We start from the raw sequence: 12,868 nt of genomic DNA on the forward strand, positions 1-12,868 counted from the left end.
ACTATCTTTACTTGAGATTTTGACTATACTATGTACTAGATTGTGCAGGCAAGGCAATTTTGACTATATAGTGTACAGTTTATCTTTTCTTGCAATACCAGCCCCACGGGAGCGCGCACTTCAGTATCGCAAGCTGTGTACATGCAGTGCGATTTGCACTAACTTTCCTTACGATTTTGGTGATATAGTCAAAATCGTACGGTTACATCGCACAGTGTGTATGCATATTGGCCCTCATTCAGAGTTGATCGCTCGCTAGCTGCTTTTAGCAGCAGTGCAAACGCTAAGCCGCTGCCCTCTGGGAGTGTATCTTAGCAGAAGTGCTAATGAAAGGATCGCAGAACTGCTCCAAAAAAAAAAGATTGTGCAGTTTCTGAGTAGCTCCAGACTTACTCCTAGCTAGCGATCACTTCAGACTGTTTGGTTCCTGTTTTGACGTCACAAACACGCCCTCCGTTCGGCCAGCCACGCCTCGGTTTTCCCAGCATGCCAGTTTTAATCTGGCACGCCTGTGTTTTTACACACACTCCCCGAAAACGGTAAGTTACCACCCAGAAACACCCACTTCCTGTCAATCACTCTGCGGCCAGCAGTGCGACTGAAAAGCATCGCTAGACCTTGTGTGAAACTGCATCGGCCATTGTGAAAGTACGTCACGCGTGCGCACTGCACCCCATACGCATGTGCAGAAGTGTTGCTTTTTTTTACCTAATCTCCGGGCTGCGACCGAAAGCAGCTAGCGATCAACTCGGAATGAGGGCCATTAACATTTATCAAGTACATTCTATAAAATGATTTATTTCTCCACTTTTTAGACTCTCCACTAGAGATGAGCGGGTTCGCTTCCTCGGAATCCGAACCCCCCCGAACTTCAGCCTTTTTTGCACGGGTCCGAGCAGACTCGGATCCTCCCGCCTTGCTCGGTTAACCCGAGCGCGCCCGAACGTCATCATCCCGCTGTCGGATTCTCGCGAGACTCGGATTCTATATAAGGAGCCGCGCGTTGCCGCCATTTTCACACGTGCATTGAGATTGATAGGGAGAGGACGTGGCTGGCGTCCTCTCCGTTTAGTTAGTTGATTTGATTGCTATTTGCTACTGCTTAGCTTATTGTGGGGAGGATTGGGGAGCAGCTGTTAGGAGGAGTACAGTCAGTGCAGAGTTTTGTTAGTTTTTTTTTATCCGTTCTCTGCCTGAAAAAAACGCTCCATACCATATCTGACTGTGCTCAGCCTCAGTGTGCTGCATGATATATCTATCTATCTATGTATATCTGACTGTGCTGAGTGCTCACTGCTTACACAGCTTAATTGTGGGGGAGACTGGGGAGCAGTTATAGCAGGAGTACAGTGCACACTTTTGCTGCCAGTGTGACCACCAGTATATTGTCTGCCTGAAAAAGTTAAACACTCCTGTGGATTTTTTTTTTTTATATTCTATAAACGCATTCTGCTGACAGTGTCCAGCAGGTCCGTCATTCATTATATTATATAAATATTTACCTACAGTAGTGTTATATTTTTTTTTTCATCTCTATCATCTTTATCATCTCTATATTAGCAACGCAGTACGGTAGTCCACGTCTGTAGCTAGTGCTACCTCTGTGTCGTGACTACTAGTGCTCGGCCAATATTGTAAATAATATACCTCTACCTGTGTGGTGTTTTCTTTTTTCTATCTTCATTCATACTAGTCCAGTACTAGTTAGTTTAGCAGTCTGCTGACAGTGTCCAGCAGGTCCGTCATTATATTATATATACCTACAGTAGTGATATATATATATTTTTTATATCATTATCATCTCTATACTAGCAGACACAGTACGGTAGTCCACGGCTGTAGCTACCTCTGTGTCGTCACTCGTCACTCGTCCATAATTGTATACCTACCTATGGTGGGGTTTTTTTTTTCTATCTTCTTCATACTAGTAGTTTAGCAGTCTGCTGACAGTGTCCACCAGGTCCGTCATTATATTATATACCTACAGTAGTAATATATTTATTATATTATCTATACTAACAGATGCAGTACGGTAGGCCACGGCTGTACCTACCTCTGTGTCGTCACTCGTCCATAATTGTATACCTACCTGTGGTGGTTTTTTTTTTCTATCTTCTTCATACTAGTAGTTTAGCAGTCTGCTGACAGTGTCCACCAGGTCCGTCATTATATTATATACCTACAGTAGTAATATATTTATTATATTATCTATACTAGCAGACGCAGTACGGTAGTCCACGGCTGTAGCTACCTCTGTGTCGTCACTCGTCCATAATTGTATACCTACCTGTGGTGGGTTTTTTTTTTTCTATCTTCTTCATACTAGTAGTTTAGCAGTCTGCTGACAGTGTCCACCAGGTCCGTCATTATATTATATACCTACAGTAGTAATATATTTATTATATTATCTATACTAACAGACGCAGTACGGTAGGCCACGGCTGTACCTACCTCTGTGTCGTCACTCGTCACTCGTCCATAATTGTATACCTACCTGTGGTGGGGTTTTTTTTTCTATCTTCTTCATACTAGTAGTTTAGCAGTCTGCTGACAGTGTCCACCAGGTCCGTCATTATATTATATACCTACAGTAGTAATATATTTATTATATTATCTATACTAACAGACGCAGTACGGTAGGCCACGGCTGTACCTACCTCTGTGTTGTCACTCGTCCATAATTGTATACCTACCTGTGGTGGTTTTTTTTTTCCTATCTTCTTCATACTAGTAGTTTAGCAGTCTGCTGACAGTGTCCACCAGGTCCGTCATTATATTATATACCTACAGTAGTAATATATTTATTATATTATCTATACTAGCAGACGCAGTACGGTAGTCCACGGCTGTAGCTACCTCTGTGTCGTCACTCGTCCATAATTGTATACCTACCTGTGGTGGGGTTTTTTTTTTCTATCTTCTTCATACTAGTAGTTTAGCAGTCTGCTGACAGTGTCCACCAGGTCCGTCATTATATTATATACCTACAGTAGTAATATATTTATTATATTATCTATACTAACAGACGCACTACGGTAGGCCATGGCTGTACCTACCTCTGTGTCGTCACTCGTCACTCGTCCATAATTGTATACCTACCTGTGGTGGGGTTTTTTTTTTCTATCTTCTTCATACTAGTAGTTTAGCAGTCTGCTGACAGTAATACAATATTTGTATACAAATCGCGCTTCAACACTGGATAAAAAAAAATAATGTAGTCCGGTTTTTTCAAAAAGCTGAAAGTCTCTGATCGTTGCCTCCAGGAAATTTTTCTTCAACCAGGTAATACATAGAGGAAGGAAGACAGAAATTTTTTTCCAATGTGTAGTAATTTCTAAAATGTCACAGAAATCATATGAGGGGACTATGGGATGTAGAAATTCCCCTCCTTTGTGTCTTTGTAAGATATTCTGGGACCACCCGAAAAGTGTGTTGGTCGTAAACACAGAATGCTCACTTTCTTGCTTACTTCAACAAACATATGAAAACTCCTATAAAGGTGTCTTTGGGATTTTCAAGCAGGGCTTCACTCCAGAGGGTTCCTAATCTACCAGATTGTTCTCTCCGGTCAGCAGCAGAATGATCTTGTTGATGAGTTTCAGGATCTTCTGGTTACTGTCTCTCATGTATCCGTAAGTGAGGTAGAGTCAGTTTACAAATATGTAATCCGTGAGATATCAGGGAATGAGATGATCATCTCATTCCCTGATATCTCACGGAATACATATTTGTAAACTGACTTTTCATATGTTTGTTGGAGGCAACGATCAGAGACTTTCAGCTTTTTGAAAAAACCGGACTACATTATTTATTTTTATCCAGTGTTGAAGCGCGATTTGTATACAAATATTGTATTATATAGTATTATCTGTTTTTTTCCGGTTGATAACTCCGGAACGTATATCTAATTGCAGCATCAACACTTCCAGCGCAGGGAAGTATTTGCTTTTTTCTTTTTCTAGTCTGCTGACAGTGTCCACCAGGTCCGTCGTTATATTATATACCTACAGTAGTAATATATTTATTATATTATCTATACTAGCAGACGCAGTACGGTAGTCCACGGCTGTAGCTATCTCTGTGTCGTCAGTGCTCGTCCATAATTGTATACCTACCTGTGGTGGGGGGTTTTTTTCTATCTTCTTCATACTAGTAGTTTAGCAGTCTGCTGACAGTGTCCACCAGGTCCGTCATTATATTATATATACCTACAGTAGTTATATATATTTTTTTTATATCATTAATTATCATCTCTATACTAGCAGACGCAGTACGGTAGTCCACGGCTGTAGCTACCTCTGTGTCGTCAGTCACTCGTCATCCATAAGTATACTAGTATCCATCCATCTCCATTGTTTACCTGAGGTGCCTTTTAGTTGTGCCTATTAAAATATGGAGAACAAAAATGTTGAGGTCCCAAAAATAGGGAAAGATCAAGATCCACTTCCACCTCGTGCTGAAGCTGCTGCCACTAGTCATGGCCGAGACGATGAAATTCCATCAACGTCGTCTGCCAAGGCCGATGCCCAATGTCATAGTACAGAGCATGTAAAATCCAAAACACAAAAGATCAGTAAAAAAAGGACTCAAAAATATAAATTAAAATCGTCGGAGGAGAAGCGTAAACTTGCCAATATGCCATTTACCACACGGAGTGGCAAGGAACGGCTGAGGCCCTGGCCTATGTTCATGGCTAGTGGTTCAGCTTCACATGAGGATGGAAGCACTCAGCCTCTCGCTAGAAACATGAAAAGACTTAAGCTGGCAAAAGCACAGCAAAGAACTGTGCGTTCTTCGAAATCACAAATCCACAAGGAGAGTCCAATTGTGTCGGTTGCGATGCCTGACCTTCCCAACACTGGACGTGAAGAGCATGCGCCTTCCACCATTTGCACGCCCCCTGCAAGTGCTGGAAGGAGCACCCGCAGTCCAGTTCCTGATAGTCAGATTGAAGATGTCAGTGTTGAAGTACACCAGGATGAGGAGGATATGGGTGTTGCTGGCGCTGGGGAGGAAATTGACAAGGAGGATTCTGATGGTGAGGTGGTTTGTTTAAGTCAGGCACCCGGGGAGACACCTGTTGTCCGTGGGAGGAATATGGCCATTGACATGCCTGGTGAAAATACCAAAAAAATCAGCTCTTCGGTGTGGAAGTATTTCAACAGAAATGCGGACAACTGGTGTCAAGCCGTGTGTTGCCTTTGTCAAGCTGTAATAAGTAGGGGTAAGGACGTTAACCACCTCGGAACATCCTCCCTTATACGTCACCTGCAGCGCATTCATCATAAGTCAGTGACAAGTTCAAAAACTTTGGGCGACAGCGGAAGCAGTCCACTGACCAGTAAATCCCTTCCTCTTGTAACCAAGCTCACGCAAACCACCCCACCAACTCCCTCAGTGTCAATTTCCTCCTTCCCCAGGAATGCCAATAGTCCTGAAGGCCATGTTACTGGCACTTCTGACGAGTCCTCTCCTGCCTGGGATTCCTCCGATGCATCCTTGAGTGTAACGCCTACTGCTGCTGGCGCTGCTGTTGTTGCTGCTGGGAGTCGATGGTCATCCCAGAGGGGAAGTCGTAAGACCACTTTTACTACTTCCACCAAGCAATTGACTGTCCAACAGTCCTTTGCGAGGAAGATGAAATATCACAGCAGTCATCCTGCTGCAAAGCGGATAACTGAGGCCTTGGCATCCTGGGCGGTGAGAAACGTGGTTCTGGTATCCATCATTACTTCAGAGCCAACTGTAGACTTGATTGAGGTACTGTGTCCCCGGTACCCAATACCATCTAGGTTCCATTTCTCTAGACAGGCGATACCGAAAATGTACACAGACCTCAGAAAAAGACTCACCAGTGTCCTAAAAAATGCATTTGTACCCAATGTCCACTTAACCACGGACATGTGGACAAGTGGAGCAGGGCAGACTCAGGACTATATGACTGTGACAGCCCACTGGGTAGATGTATTGACTCCCGCCGCAAGAACAGCAGCGGCGGCACCAGTAGCAGCATCTCGCAAACGCCAACTCTTTCCTAGGCAGGCTACACTTTGTATCACCGCTTTCCAGAATACGCACACAGCTGAAAACCTCTTACGGCAACTGAGGAAGATCATCGCAAAATGGCTTACCCCAATTGGACTCTCCTGTGGATTTATGGCATCGGACAATGCCAGCAATATTGTGCGTGCATTACATCTGGGCAAATTCCAGCACGTCCCATGTTTTGCACATACCTTGAATTTGGTGGTGCAGAATTATTTAAAAAACGACAGGGGCGTGCAAGAGATGCTGTCGGTGGGCAGAAGAATTGCGGGACACTTTCGGCGTACAGGCACCACGTACAGAAGACTGGAGCAACACCAAAAACGCCTGAACCTGCCCTGCCATCATCTGAAGCAAGAAGTGGTAACGAGGTGGAATTCAACCCTCTATATGCTTCAGAGGATGGAGGAGCAGCAAAAGGCCATTCAAGCCTATACATCTGACCACGATATAGGCAAAGGAGGTGGAATGCACCTGTCTCAAGCGCAGTGGAGAATGATTTCAACGTTGTTGTGCAACCTTTTGAACTTGCCACACGTGAAGTCAGTTCAGACACTGCCAGCCTGAGTCAGGTCATTCCCCTCATCAGGCTTTTGCAGAAGAAGCTGGAGACATTGAAGGAGGAGCTAAGACAGAGCGATTCCGCTAGGCATGTGGGACTTGTGGATGGAGCCCTTCATTCGCTTAACCAGGATTCACGGGTGGTCAATCTGTTGAAATCAGAGCACTACATTTTGGCCACCGTGCTCGATCCTAGATTTAAAACCTACATTGTATCTCTCTTTCCGGCAGACACAAGTCTGCAGGGGTTCAAAGACCTGCTGGTGAGAAAATTATCAAGTCAAGTGGAACTTGATCGGTCAACAGCTCCTCCTTCACATTCTCCCGCAATTGGGGGTGCGAGGAAAAGGCTCAGAATTCCGAGCCCACCCGCTGGCGGTGATGCAGGGCAGTATGGGGCGAGTGCTGACATCTGGTCCGGACTGAAGGACCTGCCAACGATTACGGACATGTCGTCTACTGTCACTGCATATGATTCTCTCACCATTGAAAGAATGGTGGAGGATTATATGAGTGACCGCATCCAAGTAGGCACGTCAGACAGTCCGTACGTATACTGGCAGGAAAAAAAGGCAATTTGGAGGCCCTTGCAGAAACTGGCTTTATTCTACCTAAGTTGCCCTCTCACAAGTGTGTACTCTGAAAGAGTGTTTAGTTCCGCCGCTCACTTTGTCAGCAATCGGCGTACGAGGTTACATCCAGAAAATGTGGAGAAGATGATGTTCATTAAAATGAATTATAATCAATTCCTCCGTGGAGACATTCACCAGCAGCAATTGCCTCCACAAAGTACACAGGGAGCTGAGATGGTGGATTCCAGTGGGGACGAATTGATTATCTGTAAGGGGGATGTACACGGTGATGAATCGGAGGATGATGATACCTCTGTAGAGCCAGTTTGTGCAAGGAGAGATTAATTGCTTCTTTTTTGGTGGGGGTCCAAACCAACCCGTCATTTCAGTCACAGTCGTGTGGCAGACCCTGTCACTGAAATGATGGGTTTGTTAAAGTGTGCATGTCCTGTTTATACAACATAAGGGTGGGTGGGAGGGCCCAAGGACAATTCCATCTTTCACCTCTTTTTTCTTTAATTTTTCTTTGCGTCATGTGCTGTTTGGGGAGTATTTTTTGGAAGGGCCATCCTGCGTGACACTGCAGTGCCACTCCTAGATGGGCCAGGTGTTTGTGTCGGCCACTTGGGTCGCTGAGCTTAGTCACACAGCTACCTCATTGTGCCTCTTTTTTTCTTTGCGTCATGTGCTGTTTGGGGAGTGTTTTTTGGAAGGGCCATCCTGCGTGACACTGCAGTGCCACTCCTAGATGGGCCAGGTGTTTGTGTCGGCCACTTGGGTCACTGAGCTTAGTCATCCAGCGACCTACGTGCAAATTTTAGGACTAAAAATAATATTGTGAGGTGTGAGGTGTTCAGAATAGCCTGAAAATAAGTGGAAATTATGGTTATTGAGGTTAATAATACTTTGGGATCAAAATGACCCCCAAATTCTATGATTTAAGCTGTTTTTTTAGGGTTTTTTGAAAAAAAGACCCGAATCCAAAACACACTCGAATCCCACAAAAAAAAATTCGGTGAGGTTTTGCCAAAACGCGTTCGAACCCAAAACATGGCCGCGGAACCGAACCCAAAACAAAAACCCGAAATATTTCCGGTGCACATCTCTACTCTCCACCAATGTATTCAGCGGTACCCGGACTCCAGGTCGACAACAAAATGGTCGACACACCTTAGGTCGACACGCCTTATGTCGACATTGACAAAAGGTCGACATGGACAAAAGGTTGACAGGAACAAGGTCGGCATGGAAAAAGGTCGACATGAGTTTTTCACAATTTTTTTCTTTTTTGGAACCTTTTCATACTTAACGATCCACATGGACTACGATTGGAACGGTAATCTGTGCCGAGCGAAGGCACCATGCCCGAAGCATGGTGAGCGAGCGAGCCATGCGAGGGGACGCGGTGCACTAATTGGGGTTCTCGGTCACTCTACGAAGAAAACTACACAAAAAAACCCTCATGTCGACTTTTTCCCATGTCGACCTTGTTCCTGTCGACCTTTTGTCCATGTTGACCTTTTGTCCATGTCGACCTAAGGTGTGTCGACCAATTGGCGTCTACCTAAGGTGTGTCGACCTTTTTGTTGTCGACCTGGAGTCCCAGACCCATATCTAGCATTCCTGGCTCTTTAGCTTATGCCATTTTGAGTCCTATTGGAGAAAGCGCTATATAAAATGATCACCTTAGTTAGTATTTCTTAAGTTAAACATAAATGCAGAATAGTTACCAATGTTCTGGCGACCTACCTTTCCCCTTTCTGTATGCAGCAGGCTGTGACTGTATAGTGTGATAAATAATCCAGATCAGCAGGAGATAAGAACCAGAACTCAGTGGATACACCTTAACCTAAGCAAGCCTTGTTTCATGCAGGTACAGATTACATACTGCCAGCAGGAGCTACTGTAGGTGAAACAGTCTCGCTACAGTCAGGCATGGCTAACTTGGATAGATCACCAGACCACAGGTAATGGAGAATTTATAGTTCGTTAGAAGAGGTAACTGAATATATATGGGAGACCGGCAGACGGGATGCCGGCTGTCACTATACCGAATCCCGGCTGAGAGTCACCTCGCGGGCTCGCTTCACTCACCACAGGTTATATTCCCACTCAGGTGGTGGTGTATACCCACCATCCGAGTGGGAATTCGGGGCTGCGGTCGGTATTCCGACTGACAGCATTTCACTGGCTGTCGGGATTACGGATTCTGTGAATTGAATGCCGGATCCCAACAGCCGGTTTATTAGCTGCATCCCATGGGAACACACGGGACTTTTTTTGGACTGTAGTATGGTACCACTAGAGCTGCAGTCATGACTGTCTGGAAAACGTGCATTGCTTAGTACTGTGCACACTGAGTTTCCCAAAAGCCTGACAGACCATGGACACAAACAGCAGCATTCATGTCCCACCAAGTGGAAATTGGCAGTGTACTTTACACATCAATTAGCTATTGTGCCAGCCATTTACACAACATGACAGGCATATTCTGTAAAGCACTGCTGAATGTGTGCGCTATATAAATAACAGACAATATAGTACGCACACCAGCCACATGGTGCTCTCCCTAAACTGGACTCACTTTCTGGTGGTCCTCAACTGCTCAGCTGCTAAAGCACAGATATTTTGTTGTAGCACACCTGTAATCTCTGCTCACATGGAGCAAGATGCACCGAGCCTTGGAAGGTGGATAAAGTGGAGAGAGATAAAGTACCAACCAATCAGCTCCTGGCTGTCATTTTTCAAACACAGCCTGTAACATGGCAGTAAAGAGCTGGTACTTTATAACTCTCCAAGGCTTAGTACATCTTGCCCATAAACTCATAATATTAACTTTTGAAATTACCATAACACACGGAACACCTACAGTATGTGGCAATACTGGCAAGTCACAGAAGGCACTATACAAATGTAATACTTCGGTCACCAGTTATCAGAGAACAATTGTGTTATGTAAAAGTAAAAAAATGTAAACAATACTATTCATCCAACTGAAATGAATTGTAAACACTTGCCTGCATACAGAGCATTCAGCAAAGGAGTGTTGCAGTAAGCTCGAATCAGTATTTTCTGACACATTCTCAAAAATCATTACGTTTAAAATGAATAATTCTGCCTTGGCTCCAATTATCCCTTAGTAAGCAGAGCACAGTACACAGAGAAGGAAAGGGCTAGTACTGGGCAAGACAAATCAGGAAGTAGTTAGCTAGTTAGTAACACCGGGACTTGGCTGGGAGGTGGCAGGTCAGCTACAAGCGAGTGATTTACAGAAATTATATAATATATATATATATATATATTTTTTTTAAATTATTATTTATTTATTTTATTAGTAGATGCTTGATGCTAGATTTAATGTTAGTAGATCGGTAACTACCTTGCGTATCGCCTACTGCTGTATACATATACAAATACCACCAGCATGCTTTGATAGACAAGGGCTGACATTACATGCTGTGCTGAAGACTGCAGAGCAGCTAGGCAATTGCCTATGTGCGCTTAAATATATATGGAACGCGGAAAGTACAGCACATTACATCTCGCAGCACAGACGCACAGGGAGCCGCAATAGGTCTCGTCCTTGGTGCGACTGTTGTGAATGACGTGCCGCATAGTGATTATATGGATAATAGTAATTTATAAGGACTCACTTGTTTCCCAGGAACTCATGGAATTTGATCCTACCGATCGTGGTGTCTGCCTCGAAGTCCGGGAAGCAGTCCCCCAGCAATAGCCCAGGCATGCCTGCTGTCAGATGGAACACACCACGGATAAGCAGAGTAGACTAGTCTGCTCTGCTACAAAGCTGACATGTCCCGCTGCTTAATAAGTTACTCCAGTAGGCGTGGCTGCCAGGAAAGGGGAGGAGTCTCAGTGGTGCCTCTGAGAAGGGCGAAGTTATGCAGATTAGTATGAGTGAGGAGGATATAGCTGGAAACGGAGAGATCATGGCTCCCCCTACAGGTAGCTGCTGCTGCTGCTCTCATTCAATGATGTCAGTGATTTCCTTTTACTATTTGTTGAAGTTTTACTGTTTGTTGAAGTAACAGATCTTGAGCGTCACTAATGTGACTGAGAACACAAGCTGCTGGATGCCAAGTATTCCCGATGATGGGGAAGTCATGTGCTGAAGGGAAATACGCTGTCAGAGTAACCATGCACTTACCTAATCATCCTATCATGGCTAGAACAAAATTTGCATTGTTAGTTTTGACCGAAATAACCTTAATTTCTCTTATGTCCTATAGGATGCTGGGGTCAACATTAGTACCATGGGGTATAGACGGGTCCACCAGGAGCCATTGGCACTTTAAGAGATTGAGAGTGTGGGCTGGCGCCTCCCGCTATGCCCCTCCTACCAGACTCAGTTTTTAAAATGTGCTTGGAGGAGCCCGTAACAGCTAGGGGATTTCTACAGAGCTTCTGTACACTTCCACTTCTTACACCAATGAATCTTCTTAATATTCACTGAGAGGGTATTGGTTACACTAACACAAACACTTCTGTTCGAAGTTTGTTTAATATAAGCGTTCAAATGAAATCATGCACATGCATTCACTTAACAGTGATTAGTTAGCATATTAAGTAAACTAGTTTTCTTACAATAACTATTCCATTACTCAAGCCACAAAAATAATTTTTATTTCACAGCAACCGACGATCTCTGCTGGTCTCACTTCCTTGGAAGGAAAATGGTTAACATTGCCATCCACAGTATTATTACTATATATAACTTAACATTTCCATCCACAGTATTATTACTTTGTTTATCTAGCAATAAATTCTTCTGCAAATTTTATGCATTCGCTATAATGACAACAATATCAGATGTAAAACTTATACTTCCCACAATTCTAATGTAAGCACTTTTTCCCCTCAGTGACTATCTATTCTACACAATGTCCTATGGCCATGTCGTTGGTGCACATGAAGTCTTTAATAGTCACGATTCTACAGCTGTTTTATTGCACAATAATAAGGGATTAGTGATCCTGGATAAAGATGACGGGAGTAGAATCTGTATCATCTGATATTAACAAAAAAAAAAACTCATTATGGTTTCAGATATAATTGACTGAAAATAGGGAGGTATGCTGCTTAGTCTGTATATAGTTATCTTAAAGTAATTATCACTCCTTTCTTATACTGTATTATGCTGGTAAAGTTTGTATAAATTATCTTACTAATGTAGATTAATTTCTTTCCTTAGTTGTCTACAGCTTATGGAGGAAATCTCTGGCCATCACAACTCTGAGGAACATAGAGAAGAGTAAGTGGGCTACTGTGTCTTAACTGCTGCTGCGGTAAGTATATTCTTATGTCTTAACAGTATATTTTATTTGTTGGCTAACTGCTGCTTTCTTCTCATAAGCTCAATATAGTCTTTCTGAATCTTGACAAACTACTCTTCCAACGTTATATTAAGTGACTTCCAATATATTACTATAATGTTAGAAGCTCTTTGTGTGAGGCGGAGTTATTTTCCCTTCAGAATACAGCCGTAGTGGCATAGTCTCTCATGCTGCCTGGACTAATATTCCCTTCCGTGAGAAGCCTTGTTTCTATGTCAGTCTCTAGGCTGTCCGCCCCTCACCTTATATGGAATGTCTGTAGCCACCCTCTGCCCTGCCTTATTCGGACACTCACGGCTTACTCAGTTAAGTGGGCCGGCTCGGGGGCGTTGTCAA

At 43.8% G+C, this 12,868-nt stretch overlaps 1 protein-coding gene across 1 annotated transcript in view; it reads right to left on the bottom strand.

Moving 5' to 3' along the window:
* LOC134956861 (peroxiredoxin-6-like) overlaps positions 1-11,023 on the bottom strand; it is a 53,204-nt gene extending 42,181 nt beyond the window's left edge. Inside the window, exon 1 of the mRNA XM_063938754.1 lies at positions 10,832-11,023. Within this exon, the coding sequence (XP_063794824.1) occupies positions 10,832-10,923 (92 nt within the window). The 5' untranslated portion in view covers positions 10,924-11,023. The remainder of the gene's footprint in view (positions 1-10,831) is intronic.
* Positions 11,024-12,868: the final 1,845 nt, after the last annotated feature.

This window comes from Pseudophryne corroboree, chromosome 9 (assembly GCF_028390025.1).
Source record: "Pseudophryne corroboree isolate aPseCor3 chromosome 9, aPseCor3.hap2, whole genome shotgun sequence".
Taxonomy (NCBI): domain Eukaryota; kingdom Metazoa; phylum Chordata; class Amphibia; order Anura; family Myobatrachidae; genus Pseudophryne; species Pseudophryne corroboree.